This window comes from Saimiri boliviensis, chromosome 14, assembly GCF_048565385.1.
Source record: "Saimiri boliviensis isolate mSaiBol1 chromosome 14, mSaiBol1.pri, whole genome shotgun sequence".
Classification (NCBI taxonomy): Eukaryota; Metazoa; Chordata; class Mammalia; order Primates; family Cebidae; genus Saimiri; species Saimiri boliviensis.
In genome coordinates, this window is record NC_133462.1 from 4,028,393 (window position 1) to 4,056,090 (window position 27,698).

The 27,698-nt window shown below is 50.9% G+C and overlaps 2 protein-coding genes across 2 annotated transcripts; both read right to left on the bottom strand.

Annotated features, from left to right (window-relative positions):
- Nucleotides 1-513: 513 nt before the first annotated feature.
- Nucleotides 514-6,391, bottom strand: LOC104650253 (leukocyte immunoglobulin-like receptor subfamily A member 3). Its single transcript, XM_074385531.1, has 8 exons — nucleotides 6,297-6,391; nucleotides 6,100-6,135; nucleotides 5,628-5,912; nucleotides 5,189-5,491; nucleotides 4,671-4,967; nucleotides 3,771-4,428; nucleotides 3,211-3,320; nucleotides 514-2,688 (listed from the first exon to the last, which is right to left on the bottom strand). The coding sequence occupies exons 1-8, from the start codon at nucleotides 6,328-6,330 to the stop codon at nucleotides 2,552-2,554; spliced, it is 1,860 nt and encodes a 619-aa protein (XP_074241632.1). The 5' UTR covers nucleotides 6,331-6,391; the 3' UTR covers nucleotides 514-2,551.
- A 4,890-nt stretch (nucleotides 6,392-11,281) lies between these two features.
- LOC141581232 (killer cell immunoglobulin-like receptor 3DL3) lies at nucleotides 11,282-23,417 on the bottom strand. Its single transcript, XM_074385949.1, is given in 9 exon segments — nucleotides 11,282-11,792; nucleotides 11,794-11,966; nucleotides 12,066-12,118; nucleotides 12,573-12,677; nucleotides 17,917-18,210; nucleotides 19,699-19,998; nucleotides 21,447-21,731; nucleotides 22,492-22,527; nucleotides 22,840-23,417. Coding segments are annotated over 9 exon segments (1,377 nt in total). The 5' UTR covers nucleotides 22,874-23,417; the 3' UTR covers nucleotides 11,282-11,695.
- Between the last annotated feature and the right edge of the window lie 4,281 nt (nucleotides 23,418-27,698).

The following is a 27,698-nucleotide window of genomic DNA, read 5'->3' on the forward strand; positions in this document are numbered from 1 at the left end:
GAGTAAAGCACATCAACATCAACAGACATTTCTCAAAAGAAGAAATATAGGTGGCCAACAAACACATTAAAAAATGCTCCACATGATTAATCATCAGAGAAAATCAACTTAAAACCACACTGAGTATATCAACTGACAACAGTCAGAATGGCGACTCTTAAGAAGTCAAAACCAACAGATGTTAGCAAGGATACATTGTTGGTAGGAATGTAAATGAGTTTATCTTTCACAGAAAACAGTAGGGAGCTATCTCAAAGAACTAAAAATAAAACTACCATTTCACTTTGCAATCCCATTTCATGGTATCCAGCTTAAAAAAAAGTAATTATATAAAAAAGACAGCAGCACTCATTATATTTGTTACAGCACTATTTACAACAGTGTAGAAAATAGAATTCTAGGAATGTATGAGACCCCTCTTCACTTAAACATGTTTAAATATCTGAAAAAAGAGGAAATTAAATTTTTGAGACAAAAATATGGATTATCCTGGTGAAAAATGGGCATCAGAGAAATGAGTAAGAAATCCTAGAGGTGAAAATTTCTATTGAAGAATACAATCAAAATATTTATTCTATCAGGGTCAAGATACAGCTGAAGAGACATTTATGAAATTGGAAAACAAAATAGAATTTTCCAAAATGCACCATGGAGGCACCGAAAGTGGAAATTCACCATCCTTGGGGGAATATTGTGAGGAGGGAGGACCTCATATCTACTGCACATGTCAGAAGGAAAGAAGGGGGAATGACATCAGGCAACAACTCACGAATTACAGAGTTGAACATTCGACAGAGACGAGGGAAGACTAATTAAGTGCTAGGGTGCACACATTTAAACGTGAAATGCAAATCTTGACCTACCACAATACATTGAAAAATATCAGGAGTAGATTAAAAAGTATATATGCTAGACTCAAGTTGTCCGGCATAAATTGTATAGTCTAAAACGCATGTTTGTGTTCTGTGATTTTCAACTCAGCCTGTCAGTAGAGTAGCATGCACATTGGGATTGGACTTCCCAACAGAAAAACAAAAGGCCAGGAGATGTTGAAAAAGTACCCTACAAGTCAGTCACGTAGAAGGCAGAGGTCAGTGTGTTCACAGGATTCGTATCAGAGAGTCACGAGACACACGTGGATCCATGGGAAAGGCTGGTGGCCAGGTATGCAGGAAGGTAATTGGTGACAGATACCATAGTCTCCCGCTTGACATCACTGAAATCTGGCTCAAGTTTTTGGCTTGGCACAATCAAACTATGACTTGGAAGATATTCTCAAATATTAACATGTATACAATATTATGCTTTACCTATAACCATAATACTGTAATCATTCATATTCTGTTGAGTCTTTGAAAATGTCCCTAATGGAATGTATTTATTCTACATGGTAAACGGGGAATGGCTGTTCCCTTTGTCCTAGAAAGTTCAGGATTCTTTGGTCCCTCAGGATCCTTCCCCCAACCATTCCATCCTATGAGGCTGTTTTACATCCTTCAGACACAGTGGTCTTTGACCTAGGAAAGTTTAACGCTTTAATGCTGGGACTCAAGTCCTCTTGCTGTTTGGGAGAAGTCAGAGAAGAATCAGCCTCAGTCATTTTTGCATGTTTCTATCTGACTGTCACAGTGAGTAGAAAGAAACAGCTCAACCCATTGACAAGATTCATTGGCCTGAGGTCTCGTCTTCAGCTGGATGTCTCTCCTACTTCCGTGATTTTCCTTCCGTGGATCACCAACACATTGTAAATGCTTATCATTGTTTTCACACGGTGTACTTTGGCTCTGCCTAGAAAGGCGGGACGTCATGAAGTGAGGAACTCACAGGTCATGGGTGGATTGAAATGTTTTCAGACCGAATATGCAAATCCATAGAGACAGAAAGCACACTCGTGGTTACCAGGTGCTGGAGGGAGAGGAAATGGGAGTGACTGCTGAGCGGGTGTCAGGTGAGGATGATGCTGTGGAACAGGATGGCAGTGATGGTCACACAATGATCTGAGGGGAAGTCACAGAGATAGCATCTGAGAAAGAAGGAAGGGCTCGTAGGGTCTGGAGAGGGTGTTGGGGCATCCGGGTGGATTGATCTTTTCCTGATTGAAATCCAATGCTCTCCCATTGATTTATTTACTGGACCACATTTGGAACTCTGAACTGAGGAGATGGAGGCTCAATAATTCTCACCAGGGAGTGTGGCAATGATGAATAAGGAAGACTGTGTTACACGCCATGGACCAGAGCACGCCGGTGTGCAGAGGTGCGGACCCGAGGCTGCCACGTGGGATGGAGCCTCATGTGTGGGGGAGGAAAAGAAGGGGACCCAACGATGGGAAGTCAACATTCATAGAGAGGAAAGTATCACATGTTCATGGTCCTCCATGGATCACCCTGGAAAATGTCTCTGTGCTCGAACTCTGATTTCCTCCCTCTAGAAATCATCAGCAGACAGTCCAGATAGCATCAGCCCTAAATGGTCTCCAGAACCTGCTGGGATCATCAGATCTGTTCCCAAGGCTCCAGCACTCTGAAGGCTGCACTATCTTCTCTGCTGTTCACCTCCTGGCTGCATCTTGGGGGCTTCGCTGGCTGTGCTGAGCCTCAAATAGCAGAATGCCGAGGACCACCAGGACCAAGCCAGCCATGCCCATGCGGATGAGATTCCCCACTGTGTAATCCTGGGGCTGTGAGGCTGGGGAGAGTGGACAAAGAGGTCACAGAGATCAAGGAGGATCAGCATCACCCAGGACCTCTGGATGTCCACCCAGGGCACCCACCTCCCCTTGACAGGACCCAACACTCTGTGCCAGCTCCGTCACCTCAAGCATCTCCTCCCTCATCAGCCTTGGAGTCAGACTTGTTTTGTGATGAGTTGAGGGTCTCAGCTGCTCCTGAGACTCAAAACCAGGAGGAGAGACATATTCAGATATAAGTTATATAACAGGTGGTATGTAAGGTTAGATGTAACTTATATAACCTCCCCTGGAGCCTGTGGCTCCTCCTCTGTCTCTGCCCAGCTCCTGGAGGGAAGCCCATGCTTGAGTTCTTGAGGGGAACAGGATCTTCTGGGAGACACAGGATTACCTTGGGGAATTGAAACATCCACCCAACCCACTTTACAGATGAAAACCTGAGGCTCAGAGAGGGGAATCACCTGCCCCAGGATCCCCAGCCAGGAAGTGGCAGAGCTGGGAAGGGGACCCAGGAGTCTGACCTGCAGCCCTTCTTCCATGCACTGAGCCGAGCCCCGGAGCTGAGGGAAAGAGCCTGAATGCTCCAACCCAGGGCCCTGCTCCCCTCCCCTGCCCCAGGTAGCCGTTACTGCTGCAGGTGGGACAGCCCAGGCCCCTGAGGAATCAGGTCTGGAGGCTTCCCTGGGGGGCCTCCTCTCCCAGGAGGTCAAACCTGGGAGTCAGAGCTGAAAGGAACTTTCCCACCCGTGCAGGCCTCTCTCCTTTACACTTGGAGAAACTGAGGCCCAGGCAGAGGAGGGGCCTATCCATGTCACCATCTCCAGAGGAGCCTTAATCCAATGACAGAACCCACCCCTGCCTCCCCGGACCCTGCCCACCTCCCCGCCCACCTCCCGCTCAGAGCGCCTCACTCACCACTCCGGCGATCTGACTCCGTGGGAGGGACAAGCTGGTCCTGAGGACCTGCTGGGGTGGGATGGGGATCAGAGGGCTGGGGCTGTCCTACTCCCCACTTCAGCCTGGCTGCTCCTCGCCCAGGCTGGGCCCCAAGATCTCCCACTGCCTCAACCCCACCCCTCACCAGCGCAGCCTCAGAGCCCCTGGGAGCCTGTGGTCCTCGCTCTGTCTCTGTCCAGCTCCCTGGAGGGAAGTCTGTGCTTGGTCCTTGAGAGGAACGGGATCCTCTGGGAGCCTCAGGACTGCCCTGGGGGAGGCCAAGTTCCCGTCTGCTCCCCCCGCCTTCCTGATGCTGGTGATGCGGCTGAGGGTGGGTGTGCCTGGGAGGGCCCCACTGTCCTCCTTCCCTCTGAGGGCTGAGGCTCCTCTGGCTGAGCCTCCTTCAGAGCCCCCTCCCTCCATCCCAGCCCAGAGCTCTCCTGGGGTCAGGGCCTGAGCTGAGCCTTTGAGCTCAGAGAGGACAGGGTCAGGGCCCTCACCTGAGACCATGAGCTCCAGGGGCTCACTGGGGTGAGACAGCAGGTAGGGGGTGAAGCTGCGTGAGCCGTAGCACCTGTAAGTCCCCGCATGGGCTGAGGTCACAGGACTCATGGGGAATTCAGCCTGGTACTTATGAGCTTGGTACTTTGATCTTAGACACAGTGGGGCATCAGTTGCTCCCTCCTTGGTCAGAAGGAAAGTGTCCATCCACCCCTGTGACTGACACAGCAGGGTCACGTTCTCCCCTGAGGCCACCCTGGGGCCCGGCTGCACTGAGAGGGAGGGTGTGTCAGGGATCTGTCCTGGAGAGAAGAGGATGCGTGAGGGGCTGCCCCAACTTGTTCTGAGCTGAGACCTCCCCAGGCCTCTCTCTGGGACCCTCAGTCTCTGTTTTCTCTGAGTCTCCCCCTCCCCGCCCATCCCCTGTCTCTGTCTGTCTCTCCCTCCCTTGGGACCCCCACCCCTCATCCCGGCCATCACCTGGGCTCCCTGGAAGGGCCTGTGCAGAGCCTGGGCCCCTGACTGAACCCGCTGGGCTCCTCACCTGCGATCAGGATGTCCAGGGGGTCACTGGGGGCCGACCACTCGGAGGAGACGTTGTGTGCACCGGAGCATCTGTACTGGCCCCCGTGGGAGTGGCTCACAGGGCTCAGGGTGAAGTTGGCCTGGGAGAGCCCAGCCTGGGGCTGCCGGCCAGGGCGCTGGAGGAGGTCATGTTCCCCCTCCTTGTACAGAGCGATCCTGTCATAGCCGACATCAGAGCCACACTGGAGGGTCAGGGTCTCCCCAGGGGCCACGACAGGACCCGGCTGCACTGAGAGTGATGGCTTCTTAGAGACACCTGGGAAAGGTGGTCATGGTCTCCAGGAGCCGACCCTCAGGCTCCCCACAAATCCTCCCTCTCCCTCGGCCTCACCACTGCTGATATTCCTGTGTCTCTGACCCAGGAGCCCTGAGCCCTCTCACCCCAACATCGTCCCACCTGGAGCTGCCCTGAGACGCGGCTCCTCCCCACCTGCCCAGAGACTCAGGGATCTCCAGGCAATGCTGTGAATTTCTCACCTGGGACCAGGAGCTCCAGGACATCACTGGGTAAAGACCACACATAGGGAGAGCTTGAGCCATAACCATAGCACCTGTACGTCCACCTGCGACTGGGGCTCACGGGGCCCACGGGGAAGACGGCCCAGGACGACCCATGGGTACGGACATGGGAGTTCAGGCATGGTGGGTGTTCATCTTCTCCTTCCTTACACAGAGTGAAGCCATCAAATGCCACCTGTGAGCCACACTGGAGGGTCACGTTTCCTCCTGGGGTCACCACAGGGCTGGGCAGGGCTAAGAGGGTGGGTTTGATGTAGGCTCCTAGATGAGAAGGAGGCATCGTGTTAAGTGGGGCTCACACCTCCCACATGATCCCCAGGGCTGGGCTATGAAAGGGAGATGCCCCTGAATGCAGACCCCCTCAGAGCTTGTGGCTGGGACCCGAGTGTCCTCTCACCTGTCACCACCAGCTCCAGGAGGTCACTGAACGCTGACCAGTAAGTGCGTCCTCGATACTGACAGCGATACGGCCCTGTGTGTTCCCAGGCGATGGACTGGATGGGGAACTGGCCCTTCTTCACAAGCTCCTGTGGGATCCGCATTATCCAGGATGCTGCTTTCCTTCCTCGATATAGACGGTACTCCTGGGTCTCCAGGCTCCCCTGACACCTGAGGGTCACGGGACTCCCCGGGGTGATCACAGAGCCTGGCTCAGCCCAGAGGGTGGGCTTGGGGACAGTCCCTGGCAGGAAAGCAGAGGTCAGATTCTAAGTCATTTCCATCCAACCCAACAGATTCCAGCTCTCAGCCCAGGACCCTCCAGACCCCCATCAGTCAGCCCAGAACTGCTATTCCCCTCCCCAGCTGCACGGGGGAGGCCCTTGTCCCCAGTGAGGAGGAGGACCTGGGCCAGCTGGGGACAGACTCACCTGCCTGCACGTGGGTCCTGGGGCCCAGACTCAGCCCTGGAAGAGAGTTTCCTGTGAGAGATTTGCCCCTGAAGCCTGAGCAGGTCCGTCCCTCCCTGGGGTATTCGTGAGCCCTGGGGTCTCCTCATGGACCAGAGTTTGGCTGTGGGGTGAGGTCCCTCCTAGGTTAGAATCTCAGCTCCCTCTTCAAATCTCACCGACATAGATCAGGACCATGAGGATGGGGGTCATGGCGTCTCCTCCCACTGCCCTGCTCTCTGGATGGATGAGCTCTCGGTGCTGGCAGGACAGAGACACACAGGGTGTGGACACTTGGAGGCTGCGTCCTTCTTGTCATGGGATTGTGTCATCTGCACCCACACAGGAAGCAAAACTGCCCTCCCCAGGAGCCTGGCTCTCATTCCTTTAGGGCTGAGGTGGGGGTGGGCCCAACCCCTATGCAGACATTTCAGACTGTAATGGGGTCTTTCCTGACCACCAGCCACTGTCTGTCTCATTTGTTTTCATCTCACTGGGAGCTGGGATGTAGCAGCAAATAGAACTGGTGCTTTTCTACATCTGCCCTTCCAGACGAGGGTGAGCGAGGGCTTCCCCTTCCTCCTCACAGCCTCCCCATGGGGTCTCCCTCCCTCCCTCACCTCGTCCATCTGCACAGCAGTGCAGGGGCATTACCACAGCTGTCCTCTCTCCAGCCCTGGAGATGCTTCAGGGAAGATGCAGGTCCATGCTGCAGGCCGGCTCAGGTCAGCAGAGACGCACCTGACACCTGGCCGTGCAGTCCAGGCTGAGCTGCGTGTGGCCGCGAGCACAGAGAAGAGATGCAGGGAAATGGGAAGAAAAGTTGACTTCTTTCTTGGCACTGGATTGTGGGTTTCCTTTCAACAAAATAGTTCCCTTCTCAGCTTCCCCGTTTTAAAAGTGAGTCATCTCATCCTGCATCTGTGACTTTTCTGTTGGGTGCCTGCAGTGAGGGGATTGGGTAATGAAATTTAACCTGAGAATTTCAGGAGTTTGGTTCAAGGCAGGGCTTGTTTCCACACCAATAGCAAAAGGATTAATTTTTCAGTGTTTTCTAGAAACAACCTAAGGTGCTTTATCAGAAACTGGGAATGTTCAAGACCTCAGCTTGAGTTCAAGGCTGCAGGTAAAACATGCATCCGTCCAGCCCACAGAGCAGGCATGGCCCTTTGTCTCTCTCTCAGAACAAAGAGAAAAGTGGAGGAAACCGTGGGACCCTGGGGAGACCGTGGCTCCCCCTCATCTGTGTTTGTGGACAGAATCTGGAATAGCTCAGTTCAGTGACTCAGGCCACACTCAGCACAGAGCCACCTCGCCCTGGTGCACATGACACAGAAGTGCTTTATCATTGTTGGACCGGGCATCTCTCGCACATGTGTGTGAGGCTCACGTGGGCCCCGCCGTGCTGGGCATGTCACAGAGCTGATTCCAAGCTTGGGAGTGTGGACACTGCAGGGCAGGAGTGGCTACAGCAATACCTCATGAGTTTTCATTCCTGAGTCAGCCCTGGGAGAAACTCTGTATGGAAGATCAGGTGTGTGAGAGGAAAACCACCCCAGAGGAATGAAAATCACAGAGTCCATTAGAGAAAAAACAGGCAATTATAGAAATGAATTGGATAGATATTGTCAGATGAAAAATAGTAAATTATATTAACGTACTTAGAAATAATTTCAGCAAGAACAAGACACAGCTAAAATGATAAATACTATATTGGTGTAGAATATTATTAAAATTTTCATAAGTCATCAGAGAAACCTTAGAAATGAAAAAAATAGCAAAGATAATTAATGCACACAAGAAATAGAATGACAGGAGTGAGCTGATATCTCTGTGTCACACTTTCAGAATGAAAGAAATAAGGGGCATGTTCGTCAGTAAATACCTGCAAAGAAAATAGTTGACATTTTTACAGAAATGATGAAAGAACATAATCTTAATGTGCATAAATTTATAAATGAAATTAATGTCTTACTGTGGTAGAGTGAAGGATATTTAGAATAAATAAAAAGTCATTTTAAAACTACTGGAGAAAATACAAATTATTCTGAAATGAATGACAAGCACATTGGGACTGGATTTCCCAAAGGAAAAAGTGGAGGAAAAATGACTGGGGGTTCAGGTTCAAGTTGGCTGAACGGAAATAGCTGGCATGTGCCTCTCTCGTTAAGAGGAATCAAAATGGTGAGTAAATACCAAAATACCAAGAGGATCTTCTAAGAGAGCGCACTGGGGCTCAGCAGAGACTGAGGACATGGAAAGCACAGGAAAAAGCTGAGAGCCAGGAGAGGTTCCTAACATGGAGAGGTGGTGAGTGAGTGACAGATTCCCTAACATGAGGAAGGGGTGAGTGGGTGAGAGGCTCCCTAACACTGGGAAGAGGTGAGTGGGTGTGAGCCCTGGGATCCACGCCCCTATCTTGGCCCTTTGCAATCCTGCTCACAGAAGAACCCCTGACCCACCTTGGCCTGCAGAGGCACACAAGGAGTTCCTGGAGACTTGGCAGAGGTGCCTCCAGAGCCCACATGGAATCTCACAGGATTCTGATCGCTGAGCAGACTGGGTCCAGCTGCCGCTGCCTTAGCGGGGAGGGAGGAGGCCAGGCACCTCTGTGGGCTCCGAGGATAAATATGACAGCTGGGGCACAGAAGCAGCCAAGCTGAGCACCCCATGGCTCGCTCACTTCTGTTGCTTCCAGCTAAATGGGCCTTCCTTCCTGCTAAATGGGGCTTCCTTCCTGCTAAATGCGGCTTGCCAGCTTCAGGGCCCCAGTGTACCCGTCCCGCCCCCACCTGAACACTGTGGCCCTGGCTGGATGCCCTCTGAAAGCCCCATTCTCAGAAGCCCCTGAGAAGTCCTTTGAATTCACTGCCACCTCTGCCTTGGCCCCTGCTGCCCCAGGTCCAGGGAGAGTATGGAGAAACCTGGCACATTTGCGTGTCCCCAGAGCAAAACTGAGCGCCACTTCTTCAGGAGGGAAGTGTGAGCGGGCCCTGTGCCCAAAGCTGCCAGTCGCCAGTGCCCCAGCCGAGGGGCCCTGCCCTCCCCAGTCACAGTCCCACAGCACAGGCCTCTCTCCTTTACACTTGGAGAAACTGAGGCCCAAATAGGGGAGGGGCCTATCCACGTCACCATCTCCAGAGGAGCCTTAATCCAATGACAGAACCCAGCCCTGCCTCACCTGGACCCTGCCCCCCTCCCCGCCCACCTCCCACTCAGAGCCCCTCACTCACCACTCCGGGGATCAGACTCTGTGGGAGGGACAAGCTGGTCCTGAGGGCCTGCTGGGTTGGGATGGGGAGCTGAGGGCTGGAGCTGTCCTACACCTCACTTCAGCCACGGTGACGTATGCAGCCAGGTGACGTACGCGGGCTCTTTCCACCTCGCATGAGGCCCACTGGGTGTTCGGTCAAGAGAGGAACATGGCTTCCTGGAAATTGTTCTGACCAGAATCGTCACCTCGCCTCCTTCACCATGACCAACTCAAAACACGTCTCGGATCCAATCTTCTACATGTGTAGTATGCAAAATACCTAAGAGCTATTATTAGCATTATTAGAGTAATTGTGACAAAAAAAACTAGTATTTTTCTTGCTCGTATTTCTTGTACTAAGCCAGAAGCAGGTAAAATGATTTAAATTCTCAGTGAAGGACTTTCCAGTTATTTACAGTCTTAGAAGTGTACTTTATTAGCAAAAACACAACTTGTAAATTCTAGATTTTGTAGTTTTATCTAGAAGTTGTCTCATAACCCAAAACCAGAGTCCAAACTAATGATTCTCTCTCTCTCTTTTCCTCATTTTAAAATTTGCAGAAATATCCAGTAATATAATCCTATAGAAAATCAACTTTTGCCCAGCACTTTGTGAGGCCAATGAGGTGGGTGGATCACCTGAGATCTGGAGTTCGAGACCAGCCTGGCCAATATGGTGAAACCTTGTTTATACGCAAAAAAAAAAAAAAAAAAAAAAAAAATTAGCCAGGCATGGTGGTGGGTGCCTGTAATCCCTCTAGTTGGGAGGCCGAGGCCCAAGAATCGCTTGGACCTAGGAGGCATAGGTGGCAGTGAGCCAAGATCGCATCACTGCACTCCAGCCTGGGTCAGAGATGGAGAGTCTGTATCAAAAAAAAAAAAAAAAAAAAAAATTGGAAAACAGCCTCTAATAAGAAATTAGAGGACTCAGGCTACCAAATTTTAAGGGGTTGTATAAAGTCACATAAACTGCAGCATCCTAATGAGAGTGGACACAGCCAGTGAGCAGAAAACAGTGTCTAAAACACATCCGTGCACACATAGGCCCTTTAGAGTTGACAAAGGCTGCCATGTGCTTTAAGGTGGAATAGAATGTCTTCTCAATAAATAACACTGGACCAAAGAGTGACTTGTCTGAAACATAAATGTAAATGTATTCTGGCCTTGTGAAAACACTGCTTCTTTTTTATCTTCTTATTGTAAATATTTTACGATTTATTTATAAAATTGACAAATAAAAATTACATACAGTTGTCCTTTACTCTTCTGGGTGACTGGTCCCAGGATCCTCACTCAGATGCCAAAATCTGCAGATGCTCCAGCCTCTTACATGAAATGGCTTAGTGAGTGCATATCACCCTGCACATCCTCCTGTATACGTCGGATCCTCTCTAGATGACTTATAATTCCTGATACAGGCTACGCACAGCTTCACTCGGGTCCATTCAATATAGTCTTGCCTTTTGGAACTTTGTGGATTTTTTTCCTCTGAATATTTTTGCTTTATACTTGGTTTGATACACAGCTGTAAACCCCACAGATACGGAGGACCGACTGTGTATTTATCCTGTGAAAGATGGTGTTTTGATAAGTGTCCTCGTGGAGATGAGACTAACAAGGCGATGACCCAGCAGATGCTTCATCTTGGAATTACTCTGTGAGCTTTCCAGGTCTGCAGAGAGTAAGAAGAGCACGTGTCCATCTGATTCACGGTTCTGGGATCTTCTATGTGCTGCATCTTTGGATGGAAATTGGAGTCCCAGGGACAAACCAGGCTCCACCTGTTTCCAGAAGCTCCCAGTCCAGGGATGAGAACCCAGTGGAGAACATATGTGGTTATATGGAAATAGTCATGATAACACCAAAAGCTTAGGCAAAAAAAGACTCACATTACCTAACTCATGAGGGCAGACGTGTTTATTTGAAGAGAACGACATTGAAATTATATATAAAAAGAGCTTAAAAATTTTACTGATGACAGAAGGCTGCAAAATCCCTCAAAGTCTGAGGGCAGGTGGAACAGCATGAGGGGAGGTGGAATAGCACGTGTCTAAGTGCTGTGTTAAGAGGGAGCCTCCTGTATGTCTGGAAGTCTGGACTTGTGAGTTTCTCACTGTGACTGCAGCCTCAGGTAGGACCAGGAAGTAACCCAGTTAGTTTGGAGAGGTGGGCAGGGGTCAAGTGAAATGGAGAATTTTGTGTTAAGCCGAGTGTGTTTTCTGTCCAGCAGGCAGCGAGGACCGCAGACATTTGTAAGCGAGAGAGAGCCACGTTCAGATTCATGGTGTGAGGAAGAGCGATCCCCTAAGACACAGACTCACGCCTTCAGGTCCCAGCTGCTGCTACACTGGAGCTGGCAAGCTGGGTTTGAGTCAGGGCCATTGTCTCCCTAGAGGACCCCTCAGGGCCTGTCTGTGGCTCACGGACAGGAGACAACTTTCAATCTGGGCTCCACATTTGGGAGTTCCATGTACACACTGGTTTCTGGTGGCGGTCTCTTGGGCCTCTGAGAAGGGCGAGTGATTTTTCTCTGTGTGAAAACGTCGTGATCCAGCTGTGCGTATGTCACCTCCTGAGGGTCTTTTTCTCCAGAGTCCTGGAGAGAGGGAAATGTTGAGTGAGGGAGGGGCTCACATTCTTCGGGACTATTAGGGAATAAGACCCCATCCCCGAGGCTGGGCCAAGGAGCACCTACCTCCCTGTTCACTCTTCTGTCTGCCTCAGGCTCTTGGTCCTTTACTGCAGCATCTGAAGGAGACGGAAGTCATCAAAACACCTGAGAGGGTCCTTCTGGGTCCTCATTTCATGTGCAGACACCAACACACAGGGGGAGGCCATGGGTGCCTGAGGGCCCTCCGCTGCCAACAGCCTGACTCACACATTCTACCTCTCTGAGTACAAGGACCCCTCCCATGAAGAGCTTGCAATTCCCATCCCATTGATTCTGTCTCTCACTTGCTGCCTGGCATGGAACCTTCTCCTGATGTCAGTGGCTGGAGGAGGGGTGAGGATACAGTTCAGAATCAGGCAATGATCTGTGAGCAGGGGCAGGGTGTCTGGTGCTCTCTCTAGAAAGCCCTGCTTCTGCGGTTCCTGACTTGGGCCAGGGACCATCCTGCCAGTGAGGAACACACACCTGTGTGCTCCATCCTGCTTCTGCAGATGGCCCTGAGGTCTCTGGCCTCTGCTTCATGAGACTTACTGTTTTTCGTGGACCACCAGCGATGAAGGAGAAACAAGAGCAGGATGATGAAGAGGATGATGACCACTGAGGACCCAATCAGAACGTGCAGGTGTCTGGGGTTACCTGGAGGAAGATGGGAATCCAAGAAGAGGCTGACCACAGCAGTTCCTCTACATGGACTGTCTCTCATCTCTTCATTGCCAGGTAACCACACACAACGTCTCTTTAGGACAAGCACCCATGTGGCGGGAGACTCGGCTTTCTCCTGCTTTCTCACTTACAGTTCTCATAGTAACCACAGAAAGAGCTGATGATACAACTGCTTTGGTTTAGATGTTTGATCCTCTTCAAACCTCACATTGAAATTTCACCCCCAGTGTGGGAGGCTGGGCTTAGTGGGAGGTGGTTGGTTCATGGGGTGGATCCATCATGAATAGATTAATGCTGTCCCCATGAGACGAGATTAGCAAGTTTTCCCTCTACTAGTTCCTGGAGAGTGGGTTGTGAAAGAGAACCCTGAAGCTCCATCGCCCCTCCACCTCCTGCTCCCTCTCTTGCCATGTGATCTCTGTGGTCTCTGCACACACACACTCCATTTCTCTTCTGCCAGAGTGGGAGCAGCCTGAGGCATCACAAAAAATAGAGGCTGGTGCCATGCTTCTAGTGCAGCCTGTAGAACCGTGAGCCACACACATCTGTTTTCTTTAGAAGTTACCGAGGCTCACGTGTTCCTTGACAGCAACAAAAATGGACTAAGACAGCACCGTCCTGAGATCAGGAGGAACGTCTCAGAACAGCCTTGGCTCTTCTCCTGCTCTTCCTAGAGGAGGGTGTGATGCAGTGCTTTAGCCCAGTGCTTCCTGTGGCTCCAGGATGCAAAACCCAGGCGGGGCTGCTTTTCAGTTCCCCCAGGGACACTGCATATGGGGTGACTCTGTGTGTCCTGGGCAGCTTTTCTGAGCCTCGGGGGACTGGCTGGCCCTGAAAGGTAGGCTTCTGCCGTCACTTGCCGCTGATCTGTGAGTAATGAACCTGCTTTATGTAATGTATTCTGTCTGTGCTCTGTCTCCCTGGAGTGACTGTCAGTGATAGAAACTGGCATGGCGCCAGGTGCAGGCCAGGAGGTGTTCAGAGTCTTCTCCAGGAAGACTGGACGGGGACTGATACACAGTGAACGTGCGTTACAACTTCTACATCCACAACGCCCTTGACTCAAACAAATTACATTCTCCAAGAAAAGGAAAAAAAAAGTGAAATCGAAATCAAAAGAAGTGAAATAGAACTGTCTTACATGGAACAGCCAGGAAATAGTGCAGAAGCCTGTGGGCAACGTGTTACTTTGTGTGATCTCGTGAGACGTATAATAGGCTGCTGGTCTACCTGAGAGGCAGGGGGAGGAACAACCCCCTCCATCATCTATTGCTTCAAAATACAGCCTGTCCTTCTGTGAATTAGTAGGAAAGGGGACCAGGAGATAGTGCTGGCTTTGCTCTCTGAGTCCAAGAACTGAGCTCACTCAAAGAATATTAGTTTCCCCCCCCCCCCCCATCATCTATCTGTATCTCCACACGTGATTGGAAGTAGGGGTGAGGCGGGGATTTGGGTGAGGGGGCAACTTTTATGCCATGAATAGAGCACTTTCTCTATTTCAGGACCTGTGCTGGTGGGTCGAGGGCTTTCCCATTTTCCATATGATCTGATGCTTTCCAAATAGGGAAGAGGGTCTAGGCTGATTTTCTAATGTATAAGATTAGGGATCAAAACAGTAATTATAGAGAAGTAGAAAAATGATGATTGGAATTCAGGTGCCTTTGTCATTTGTGTGTGTTATACAATATTTACGTATTTTTTAATTTTGATTTTTGAAATGGAGCCTCCCTGTGTCACCCAAGCTGGAGTGCAGTGCTGCAACCTCGGCTCACTGCAACCTCCGCCTCCTGGGTTGAAGTCATCTTCAACCCAGGAGGCGGAGGGACTTCAACCCAGGAGGCGGAGATTGCAGTGAGTGATTGCATCGAGTGAGTGATGGAGTCAAAGTGTACGTGCGTGAGCTCGGTTCTCTTACTCCAACGCTCTTGCTCCGCTGAGTCAGCCAGGTTTGCATCATGACCCACAGGAGTTAATTCCTTGGCAAGTGGAACTTCTCTAAAACGCCCACCCTCATCAGATGTTCCCTTTCTTTCCCTCTCCAGCCCCCCAGGCATTTATCCTCCAGTTAGGAATGCAGGCAGAACAAACACTGCATTTTTTCCTGAGAAGGATGTCAGATTTGCAATCACTCTTCTAGCCTCAAGGAGGTCTCAGCTGCAGAAAATTGGAGAGTAAGAGACTTCACTGAGCCCTGCGCTGGCCCCAGATCCCTTGCACTGTTGGAGTGTCTGGGGTTCAGAGATGGTAGAAGACAGGCCCTCAGTCACCGAGCTGAGAGGTGCTGAGCCAACACTTGAATCCAAGGCTTCCGCCTCCCCAGGTTTCCTAAAGCAGAGACAGGAGGGTCCTTTACTCAACAGTTTTGGAGCTTGGTTCAGTGGGTGAAGGCCAACCGCTTGTAGGATTTCCTAGAACACGGGACAGGAGAGAGGTGTGGCAATGAGGATGCCTGTCTTGTACTCAGTGGAAATCTGTGAGGTCGGTTCATGGCCCACACTCTGTTATCTGATGTTGGGCCCTGGCCTGGGAGTCCTGGGGTCCTCTGCTCCATAACTATTGTATGTGATGCCCACTGTCTTGAGACTTCAAGGTATAAGGAGAAAACAGGGGCATCACACTACCTGACTTAAAAATATGTTACAGAGCCGTAGTAAGCAAAACAGCATGACACTGGCATAAAGAAAGGCACATAGAACAGTGGAGGAGAATGAAGAACGCAGACATAACCCATGCATTCACAGCCAATGGCTTTTTTTTTTTTTTTTTTTTTTTTGAGATGGAATCTTGCTCTGTCACCCAGGCTGTAGTGCAGAGGTGCAGTCTCAGGTCACTGCAACCTCCGTCTCCTGGTTTCAAGCAATTCTCTTGCCTCAGACACCCAACTAGTGGTATTATAGGCACCAACCACTATGGTGAGCTAAGTTTTGTACTTGTAGTGGAGAAGGGGTTTCATCATGTTGGCCAGGCTGGTGTCGAACTCCAGGTCACAGGTGATCCACCTACCTTGGTCTCCCAAAGTGCTGGGATTGCAGGTGTGAGCCACCATGCACAGCCCGTTCAGTGGACTTTGACAAGGGTGCCATTGTGAGTTTGAGACCAGCCAGACCAACATGGAGAAACCCTGTCTTTACTAAAAATACAAAATCATCCGGGCATGGTGGCACATGCCTATAATCCCAGCTACTCAGGAGGGTGAGGCAGGAGAAGCCTTGAGCCTGGGAGAGGGAGGTTGTAGTGGGACGAGATGGCACCATTGCACTCCAGCCTGGGCAACAGAGACTCCGTCCCAAAACAAAACAAAATGAAACAACAACAACAAAAAAAAAACAAATGAAAAACTAGAAATATAAGGAGCTCAAACAACTCAATAAAACAAATAATTTAATTAAAAAAAGAGCAAAAGCCATGGACAGACATTTCTCCAGAAAAAACACATACAAATAGCCATCACGTCTATGACAAAGTGCTCAGCATCACGCATCGTCAGAGAAATTTAAATCACAGTGAGTTTTCCTCTCACCTCACTAAAATGACTTTTTTGCAAGACAGGCAAAGCAAATGCTGGCAAGAAGGTAGAGAAAGGAGAACACTGGTACCCTGTCAGCAGGAATGGAAATTTGTTTTATGGAGAAAAGTGTGGAAGGTCTTTAAAAAAAAAAAAAGCTAAAAAGAGGCCAGGCGTGGTGGCTCAAGCCTGTAATCCCAGCACTTTGGGAAACCGAGGCGGGCACCTCACTTGAGGTCAGGAGTTTGCGAGCAGGCTAGCCAACCTGGCGAAACCCTGTCTGTACTAAAAAATACAAAGCTTAGCCAGGCGTGGTGGCGTGCACCTGTAATTTCCAAGGACTTGGAAAGAGACTAAGAAAACGTGCTAGTATTAGTTACAAAACTAAGGAAAGCTTTTAATTCATTCATGTTTCCACTATTTATGAGTTGCCATGGTTTAGCTAAGGTCAATGGCAAGGAGGGCCCTTGTATCAAAGAGGGAAAATTCCTGCTAGGGAGGCAGAGGTAGGAGAATCCTGTGACCCAGGAGACAGAGTTGCAGTGAGCCAAGATGGTGCCGCTGCATCTCACGACTGGGTTTACACTCAAAGGAAAGGCCATCAGTGAATCGCAGTGACATCTGCGCTCCCACGATTGGTGCAGCCCAATTCACAATAACCGAGGTGTGGAGTGAACCCACCTGCCCATCAGTGGATGGGTGGATAGAGAGAACGTAGCACATACAGACAGTGGAGAACCCTCCTCCATAAGAGCAATGACGTCCTGCCACTTCCAGCCACCAGGATGGAACAGGAGGGCATGACACAGATTGCCATTTCTCACCCACGTGCAGGAGCTAACAGGTGAGTCTCATGAAGGTAGAGAGAATGGTGGCTACAGGGGCCCAGGAAGCGAAGCGGAGAGGGTAACAACAATAAAAAAGAATATAAATGTATCCATGACCACTGGACTTTACACTTAGAAATGGTAAAAGTGAGGCCGCACGCAGGGGTTCACGCCTGTAATCTGAGCACTTTGGGCGGCCAAGGTGGCAGACCACAAGGTCAGGAGTTCAAGACCAGCCTGGCCAACATGGTGAAACCTCATCTCTACTAAAAATACAAAAAATAACTGGGCATGGTGGCGTCCACCTGTTGGGATCAACTGCTTGGGAGGCTGAGGAAGGAGAATTGCTTGAAACCAGGAAGCAGAGGTTGCAGTGAGCCAAGATCATGCCACTGTACTCCAGCCTGGGCAATGGAGCAAGATTCCGTCTCAAGAAAAGGTAAAGGCAGTAAATTATACAGGTATATTTAACCTCAAGAAATATTTTTCTAAATGGAAAGAAAAGGGCATGGGGGTTGCTGGTGATGACGTCTCTCTGTGGGTGAGAGGCCAGGATGGGCTTCTGGGAAATGGGTGAGGTTGAGGGGCGGAGGGAACTTCTGATCTCCCCAAACTGAGCCCCGTCTCCCCTCCTCTGGGCCTGTCCTGACCGCTCTCTCCATCTGCCTGGGTGCCCGGAGCCCTGAACACGGGCCTCCATGCGGGCCGTGGAGCAGGGCTTGGAGGTGCCCTGTCTGCCATCGTGCCCCTGACCCCGCCCTCACACCCAGGGTTCGTCTTCTCTCTGCGTCTGTCCATGCTTCCCTCCATCATCAGCAGGAAGTTCCTCAGCTATGGCTCCAGGATCATCAGACATGGGACAGGTATGGGGTTTGCTCACCTGTGACAGAAACGGACAGTGGGTCACTTGGGTCTGACCAGTGGTAGGGAGTGCCACGGAAAGAGCCAAAGCATCTGTAGGTCCCTCCGTGGCTGGCAGGGCCCAGAGGGAAGTGGGCCTGGAATGTTCCACTGACGCTGGGCACTGCAGGGAGCCTGAGTTCAGGGGCCTCCCCATCCCGGGATAGATGGTACACGTCAAATGAGGTCCAAGAGCTGCAGGACAAGGTCACGTTCTCGCCTGTCCGGACCGTGGGGCCCAGCTGGGCTGAGAGAGAAGGTTTCCCGTGTTGACCTGGAAGGAGAAGAGGCAGTTTACTCAGGAGGCTCTTCCCTGTCACAGCTCCTTCACACCTGAGCTGAGAACTCACGCCCCTGCTCTGTGAGCTAACGCTCTCTGCCACCCTCCACCCCGTCTCTCTTCATGTCTGTTTTCTCCTTCTACCTTCCCTGACTCTCTAGGTCTCTCCCCTCACTTCCCCACCCCGAGGTAGGTTTTCTGTTTTTTTGTATTGTTTTATTCTCTCTGACTCTACTTGGATTGGTTGATCTTTTTCCTTTAATCCTGAGTCTCTCACTTTCTGTCTTGTTCATAACTTTCTGCCTGTTTCTATTATGTACCTGTCTATTTCTGTATTTGGTGTCTACAAATTATCTATCATCTTTATCTATGTATTGTCTATCTATCTCTTGATCACATGTCTATCTATGTGTCAATCATCTATTATCTATATCTATGCATCATCTCTCTATTATCTGACTGTCTGCCTATCTCTATCTATCATCATCATCATCTCTATGTATCATCTGTCAATCAATCATCTATGTATTTATAACCTATCTGTGATCTGTCATCTCCCTCTTTATCATCTATGTATCGCTATCTCTCCACCTATGATCTGTCTCTTTCCACCTCCTTGTCTCTCTCTGCCTCTTGGTCTCTCTAGTTCTCTCTGGAATCTCTGCAGTCCGTCCCACATCTCCATCTTTCTCTCTCCTTGTGCCCCTCCCGCAGGGCCCTGATTTTAGGGCATTTCTCTGCTCCCTTCCATCATTCCCTCCACTTCTCTGCCCTCTTTTCTCTCTCTTTATGTGTCTGTGAGTCTCTCAATCCTCTTCCCCAGCTCATTCTCTGTGTGTTTACGTCTTTGCATTTTGATAGCACTGATTTCTCTCTGTGTCTCTCAGTAATCTTATACTATGTGGGGTTATTCGGAATATGAGCCTCAGAATCCAGTCTGGGGACCCCAAGTACACACAGCACGCTGGGGTTAGAGTTCCGGGACCGTGGTATCCTGGGACGATTACACCTCCATTGCACAGAAGGCAGACGTGTCAGAATAAACATGGCATCTGTAAGTGCCGCAAGGCCTGAGGCCACAGAGCCCGACTCAGGTCAGAAATCTGGGTGTCTTTGGGTTCTCCTGGTAGAGAACACTTCACGGAGGAAATACAGAAATAAAACTTCTACCCTGTGCCAGGTGTCTGAACAAGCCAGCATGGAAGGACACCTCTCTCTGGGACATGTCTGTCTGTGTGTCCCCTTTACCTCTTTCTGTTTTCTCACTCCCTGTATGGCCCCCGTGTCTGTCCTCTGTTATGATGTGTGGTCTCTACTTGGGTCTCCTGTTTCTCTGTCTCAGCTGGTACAGACCTCACCAAGTCAGTCTCTCTCCGTAAGAACCCCACGCTCATCTTTTTCATGCGCACCTGGGGCTTCCAACTCCTGGATCATTCCCTCTGTGTCCCAGTGACAATGAGAAGAATGTCTGGACACTCTCACCTGTCATCACGATGTCCACGGGGTCACTGGGAGCCGACCACTCATAGAGGGATTGAGTGACAGAACCGTAGCATCTGTAGGTCCCTTGAAGGTCAGGCTTCATGGGGTCTATGGAGAAGTTGGCCTGGGAGCCCCCATCACGGGGCTCTCCAACGAGGTGCAAGAGATCCTCAGTGATCCCCTTTCTGTGCAGAAGGAAGTGCTCAAACACGACATCTGACCAACATTGCAGGATGACCGTCTCTCCTGATTTCACCAGGGGACCTGGGAGGGCCTGGAGGGAAGGTTTTCTGTGGAATCCTAAGAAAAGAAATTGTGAGTTTAGCTGGGCGCTGTGGCTCACGCCTGTAATCCCAGCTGTTAGGGAGGCAGAAGTGGGAGGATAGCTTGAGCCAAGGAGTTCGAGACCTGCCTGGGCTATATAGCGAGATCCCGTTCTCCACAAAAAGGAAAAAAATAAAAGACAAAAAAAAAAAAAAAGAGAAAAAAAAACAGATTGTGAGTTTAGAAGGCGTCTCCCTTTCTCATCCCATCCATGGGACCTGGAAGGAGTGAGGTGTCCCCTCCCCGGTGTCTGACTCTCTCTCCCTCTCAGCGGCTCCGCCCTCTTTTCTGTGCCCGTCACCCTGGTGCAGGTCCCTCCATCTGTCTCCCTCCCTCTTCTCTGGCTCTGTCTCTAGCAGCCCCCGACTCCTTCCCACTGGGCTCAGCCTCGTCCCTTGGGCTGTGGTTTCTGTTTCCCACTAATCTCTCTCTTCCTGTGCATGTGAGGGCGGAAGAGGAACCACGACAGGCCGCACGTCCAGGCTCTGAACAGCCTGGTTCAATCTGTTGTGGACAAAGTGGCATCCCTGGCAGGAGGTATGAACTGATGAGTAAGGCGGGCACCAGTGTCCACATACCCTGTTCCTGGTGGGGACTGGGAGCCTCTCCTGCCATGTCTGTGCTCCTCCATGGTCCCAGCTTCCACAGGGCGGCCCCTGGTGCTGGTTCCAAGAGCATCGACCCCTCCCTATGTGAATCGAGCCTGGTGGTGGCCTCAGCATCCCAGCCTTGCTGACCTCGGGGTAGCCACCCTTCTCCTGGTGTGGGTTCTTAACTTGTCCTTACTCTGGGTTCCTGTGTTGTCTCCTGTTGCTGCTGCAGAAAATTATCACAATATGGCAGCAGGAGAGAACACACTGACTCCTTCCACTTCTGGAGACAGAAATCAGACCCAGTCCTCCTGGGCTAAAATCAGGGCATCTCCAGGGCTGTGTTCCCTCTGGAGACTCGGGATAGAATCAATTTCCTTGTCTTCTCCAGCCCCTATAGGCACCTGAAGTCATGGCTCCTGGCCTTCCTCCACCTTCAGAGCCCGCAGTGGCTGCTGGAGTCTCCCTCCCACTGCGCTGCTCTAATCCCCACTCCCCTCTTCCTCCTCCTCTCGTGTGGGCCCTTGTCATGACACTGAGCCCAGCTGGACAGTCCAGGCAGCCTCCCCATCTTAAGGTGAACTCATCCACAACCTGAGCTCCATCTTCCCCTTCAGTCCCCTGCCCTGTAACAGAAATAGTCACAGGCTCCAGAGATGAGAATGTGGCCATCACTGGGGACAGTTATTCCTCCCACCACAGCACCCACTTCCCTGTATTTAATCCCCTTTACCCCAAATACAGTCAGGGCCTGGGTGATCGGACCCTGTTGGACACTCCACTCTGGGATTCAGGAGGTGGGACAGTGAGAAGCCCAGACAGGAGCCCTCTGACCTGCGACCATGATCACCAGGGGGTTGCTGAGTGCCGTCCATGAAGTAGGGGAGTGTCGGTGAGAACACCGACATCTGTAGGTCCCTGCGTGTGCTGCAGTCACGGGGCCCATGAGGAAGTTCTCTCGGGACACAATGCGCTGGAGGATGGGAACATGGAGTCTGTCTTCTTTGTACAGGGTAAAGTTGTTAAATCCACCACCATATTGACACTGAAGACTCACGTGTCCTTGTCGAGGCACCACAGCGCTGGGCCAGGCAGACAGGGAGGGCGTGTCCCAACCACCTGGGGGAGAAGGAGGTGTCGCCTTAGAGAGGAAGATGTGGAGCCGCCCCTCCCTCCCCGTGCTCAGGAGATTCTCTCCCTTTCCACGTTCCTAAGGCTCCTGCCACACCTGGGTGCTCAGAGATACAGGAAGGACCCATCCTGCACAGACATGGCGTCTCCCTACAACAAACGCATTAGCAGAGAAATCTGAGCAAGTGCTGAATGAGGGACTCTTAGTAGATTTTAACACAGCAAAACTGCTTTCATAAAACAACACGAAGTAGACATGGGCTGCAGGGCACGTCCTTTGCGAATGGAGTATCGGCCACTGCGTGAACCACAATAAACAACGGAGCCCCCATCAGAGGACTTAGAACACGAAGCTCATGGCTGGGGTTCCCCCACCTCTTCTGGTAGAATGCCAGCAGCCACACGGCAGCCCCTCCCGTCATGGAGATGCTGGAGGGTGTGAGTTACACCTTTGTCCTCAGAGGGTCGGCCTTCCCTAGCACTGCTTCCCTCCCTTCCTCTGCCGGTGACACGACTTCCTCCCCGCACAGCCCAGCTTGGAGCACCCCAGTCTCACCCCAGTCCCCGCAGAGCTTGACTCAGCCAAGGGAAGGCAAGGCTGGGAAGGGCTGGGTCAGAACTGTGCGCCGAGCACCCCAGGGCCCCCTCTTCCTAGTTTATGAGAGACTCCCCCACAGGATGTTTCTTCTGTTTCAGGAAACTCCCTTATGTGGGGAGATGACACCCTAACATTTGGGGAAGGACTCACCCTTTTGTGTCCAGGCCCCCTGGACCAAGAAGAACTCTGGAAAGAAAGAGCATGATGGACGATCCATCTGCACACACACCAGGCCTGCCCTGCTGCCCCGAATGGGCTGTGTGCCTTGGCAGCCAGGAGCTTTTTAGGTTGAAGGTAAACTCAGCCTCGTTGCCCATCTGACCCCAGACAACAGGGCTCTGGGCTGTGCAGAGGCCCAGCCTCCAGGCCCAGGGGATATCTCTACCCCAGGCTCATATCTCCACCCCAGGCCAATATCTCCACCCCAGGCCCATATCCCCACCCCAGGCCCAGATCCCCACTCCATCGCTCCCTCCCTGGATTCCCTCCAGGACTCACCGACACACGCCATGCTGACCACCGTGAGCACCATGGTGCTGCCTGTGCAGACCGGCGGCTGCGCCCCAGCCCCTTCAGCAGCGCACAGGATGTTGCTTGGTGCCCCGCCCGTGCACTTTACATGCTGACCACATCATGGGATGGTGACGTACGCAGGCTCTTTCCGCCTCGCATGAGGCCCACTGGGCGTTCGGTCAAGAGAGGAACATGGCTTCCTGGAAACTGTTCTGACCAGAATCGTAACCTCGTCTCCTTCACCATGACCAACTCAAAACACGTCTCCCATCCAATCTCTCACACACGACGTGACTGAATCTGTGCTGATATTGAAGACTTTTGATGCATTTTTGTTTTTTTCTGAGATTCAAACTCTTCTGCATGTGTAGTATGCAAAATATCTAATAGGTATTATCAGCATTATTACAGTAATTGTGACAAAAAATCACTAGTATTTTTCTTGCTCGTATTTCTTGTACTAAGCCAGAAGAAGTTAAAATGATTTAAATTCCAGGGAAGGATTTTCCAGTTACTTACAGTCTTAGAACTGTACTTTATTAGCAAAAACACAACACGTAAATTCTAGATTTTGTAGTTTTATCTAGAATTTGTCTCATAACCCAAATCCACAGTCCAAACTAATGGTTCTCTCTCTCTTTCCCTCATTTTAAATTTTACAGGAATATCCAGTAACATAATGGTATAGAAAATCAAGTTTCCTCCAGCACTTTGGGAGGCTGAGGTGGGCAGATCACCTGAGATCTGGAGTTTGAGACCAGCCTGGCCAATGGTGAAACCTTGTTTCTATTAAAAAAAAAAAATAAAGAAAGAAAGAAAAAAAGAAAATATTAGCCAGGCATGGTGGCTGGTGCCTGTAATCCCCACTAGTTGGGAGGCTGAGGCACAAGAATCGCTTGGACCAAAAAACAACAAAAAAAAATTCCTTGGACCTAGGAGGCCGAGGTGGCAGTGAGCCGAGATTGCACCACTGCACTCCAGCCTGGGTCAGAGATCACAGTCACAGGTCAGAGGGCTCCTGTCTGGGTTTCTCATTGTCCCACCTCCTGAATCCCAGAGCTTCTGGTGAGGTGTCCATCAGGTTCTGATTATTCAGGCCCTGACTATACATGGGGTAAAGGGGAATTGAATACAGAGAAATAAGTGCCGGGGGAAGAATAACTGTCCCCCAGTGAGTGATGGCCACATTCTCATCCCTGGAGCCTGTGACTATTTCTGTTACAGGGCAGGGGACTGAAGAGGGAAGATGGAGCTCAGGTTGTTGACGACTTGACCTTGAGGTGGGGAGGCTGCCTGGACTGTCCAGCTGGGCTCAGTGTCATGACAAGGGCCCACACGAGAGGAGGAGGAAGAGGGGAGTGGGGATTAGAGCAGCGCAGTGGGAGGGAGAATCCAGCAGCCACTGCGGGCTCTGAAGGTGGAGGAAGGCCAGGAGCCATGAATGCAGGTGGCCTCTAGGGGCTGGAGAAGACAAGGGAACTGATTCTCCCCTGAGTCTCCAGAGGGAACGCAGCCCTGCAGATGCCCTGATTATAGCCCAGGAGGACTGGGTCTGATTTCTGTCCCCAGAAGTGGAAGGGCTCAGTGTGTTCTCTCCTGACGCCATGTTTGGGATAATTTTCTACAGCAACAACAGGAAACAAATATAGAAACCCCAGGGCAAGGACAAGTTAAGAACCCACACCAGAAGAAGGGTTGCTACCCCGAGGTCAGCAAGGGTGGGATGCTGAGGCCACCACCAGGCTCGATCCACATAGGGAGGGGTCGATGCTCCTGGAACCAGCACCAGGGGCCACCCTATGGAAGCTGGGACCATGGAGGAGCACAGACATGGCAGGAGAGGCTCCCAGTCCCCACCAGGAACAGGGTGTGCAGACACTGGTGCCCGCCTTACTCATCAGTTCATACCTCCTGCCAGGGATTCCACTTTGTCCACAACAGATTGAACCAGGCTGTTCAGAGCCTGGACGTGCGGCCTGTCGTGGTTCCTCTTCCACCCTCACATGGACAGGAAGAGAGAGATTAGTGGGAAACAGAAACCACAGCCCAAGGGACGAGGCTGAGCCCAGTGGGAAGGAGTCAGGGGCTGCTAGAGACAGAGCCAGAGAAGAGGGAGGGAGACAGATGAAGGGACCTGCACCAGGGTGATGGGCACAGAAAAGAGCGCGGAGACGCAGAGAGGGAGAGAGAGTCAGACACCGGGGAGAGGAAGCCTCATTTATTCCAGGTCCCAAGGAAGGTGCCTTCTAAACTCACGACCTCTCTTCCTAGGATTCCACAGAAAACCTTCCCTCCAGGCCCTCCCAGGTCCCCTGGTGAAATCAGGAGAGACGGTCATCCTGCAATGTTTGTCAGACACCATGTTTGACCACTTCCTTCTGCCCCGAAAGGGGATCTCTGAGGACCCCTTGCTCCCCACTGAAGAGCCCCGTGATAGTGGCTCCCAGGCCAACTTCTCCATAGGTCCCATGATGCCTGCCCTTGTAGGGACCTACTGATGCTACGCTTCTGTCACTCACTCCCCCTGTGAGTGGTCATCTCCCCGTGACCCCCTGGACATCGTCATACAGGTGAGAGTGCCCACACATTCTTCTCATTGTCATTGGGACACAGAGTGAATGATCCACAACTTGGAAGCAGCACGTGGTCATGAGGAAGATGAGAGTGGGGTTCTTATACTGACTTGGTGAGGTCTGTACCAACAGAGACTGGCTACACATCGTAACATAGAGGACAGACACAGGGGCCATACAGGGAGTGAGAAAAAAGAGAAAAGGTCAAGGAGACACACAGAGAAGGACACACGTCACAGGGAGAGGGGTCCTTCCAGGCTGGCTCTGTTCAGAGACCTGGCACAGGTTAGAAGTTTTGTTTCTGTTTTATTTCCACAAAGTGTTCTCTACCAGGAGAACCCAAAGACACACATGAATCTGGCCTGAGTTGGGTCCTGCGACCTCGTGGCACCTACAGATACCGTGTTTATTCTGACACCTCTGCCTTCCGTGCAGTGGATCCCAGGATACCATGGCCCCAGAACACCAGCCCTGTGTGCTGTGTGTACTTGGGGTCCCCAGACTGGATTCTGAGGCTCATATTCCAAATAACCCCACATAATATAAGATTACTGAGAACAAATTCCCATAGAGAAACACAGAGAGAAATCACTGACATCAAAAAGTAAAGACATGAACACACACACACAATGAGCCAGGGAAAGGGGATTGAGAGACTCATAGACACATCAAGGGAGAGAAAAGAGGGCAGAGTAGTGGAGAGAATGATGGAAGGGAGCGGAGAAATGCCCTAAAATCAGGGCCCTGCGGGAGGGGCACAAGGAGAGAGAAAGATGGAGATGTGGGACGGATTGCAGAGATTCCAAAGAGAACTAGAGAGATGGAGAGGCAGAGAAAGACAAGGAGATGAAGAGACAGACGATAAATGGATGGATAGACAGAGATAGATCGATGATAAATAGGTAGATGACACATAGGTTATAGATATACAGATAGGTTACAGATATATACATGAGTGATTGACAGATAAATGATACATAGAGATGATGATGATGAATACAGACAGACGACACATAGCTATAGATAACAGATGACTGATAGAGAATTGAAAGATAGAGAGATAGATGTTACATTGCTTAGATGAGAGAAAATCTGTAGATACCAAATAGATAAGTAGATAGATTGATAAATAATAGAAATATGCAGAAAGTTATGAACAAGACAGAAAGTGAGAGACTGACAAGGAAGGAAAAAGGAAGATCAAGTCAACCACTCCAAGGAACATCAGAGAGAATAAAACAGTACAAAAAGGGAAAACCTACCTCGGGTGGCGAAGTGAGGGGAGAGACCTAGAGAGACAGGGAAGGTAGAAGGAGAAAACAGACATGAAGAGAGACGGGCTGGAGGGTGAGAGAGCATTAGCTCACAGAGCAGGGGCATGAGTTCTCAGCTCAGGTGTGAAAGAGCTGTGACAGGGAAGAGCCTCCTCAGTAAACTGCCTCTTCTCCTTCCAGGTCGATACAGGAAACCTTCTCTCTCAGCCCAGCCGGGCCCCACGGTTCGGCCAGGAGAAAACGTGACCTTGTCCTGCAGCTTCTGGAACTGGTTTGACCTGTACCATCTATCCAGGGAGGGGGAGGCCCCTGAACATAGGCTCCTTGCAGTGCTGAATGTCAGTGGAACATTGCAGGCCCACTTCCCTCTGGACCCTGCCACTCACGGAGGGACCTACAGATGCTTCGGCTCTTTCCCTGACACTTCCTAAGAGTGGTCAGCCCCAAGTGACCCACTGCCCATTTCTGTCACAGGTGAGGAAGCTATCTCTTCCCCAAATAGTGGGACTCAGATGGACTACAATGACCACATCCGGGGAGACTCAGATGGTCATGGGGGTGTCAGCCAGAGATGCTGATAGAAGAGACCTAGAGAAAACATACAGAAAGAGACACAGACAGACGAGGCAGAGAGACCACAACAGGGTTTTGGGTGGTAACTGCAACTCTACATGAAGCTTGCAGATAGAGCCCAGGCCACAGAAGCCACTTCCCATTCATTGCACAGAGGCCCACAGGGGACACATTTAAGCAGCATCAGTACTGACTTGGGAACATGAAAGGCCAGGCTCAGGTTGGAAAGACTAGAGGTGGTACTGGCTGCCCGCCATGACCCATTTCCAGAAGTCCCCGACCTCTCATCACAGAGCGATTTCAAGTCACCATTGTCTGTCATTCCATACTCTATGTTCATGTGGACACATTACTCACCTCCCAGCGAGTGAGAAGATGTGGTATTTGTCTTTCTGAGTTGTTTTATGTAAAACAACGGCCCCCA

Bases quoted from the DNA above. Each gene is read 5' to 3' on its own strand.
- LOC104650253 (XM_074385531.1), bottom strand. From the start codon at position 6,330: ATGACCCCCATCCTCATGGTCCTGATCTATGTCG. The intron at 5,913-6,099 runs GTGAGTCTGTCC...CTTTCCTGCCAG, and splicing joins CAGGACCCACGTGCAGGCAG to GGACTGTCCCCAAGCCCACC. The intron at 4,429-4,670 runs GTGAGGAGCCCA...TCTTCTCTCCAG, and splicing joins CCTGGACATCCTGATCGCAG to GACAGATCCCTGACACACCC.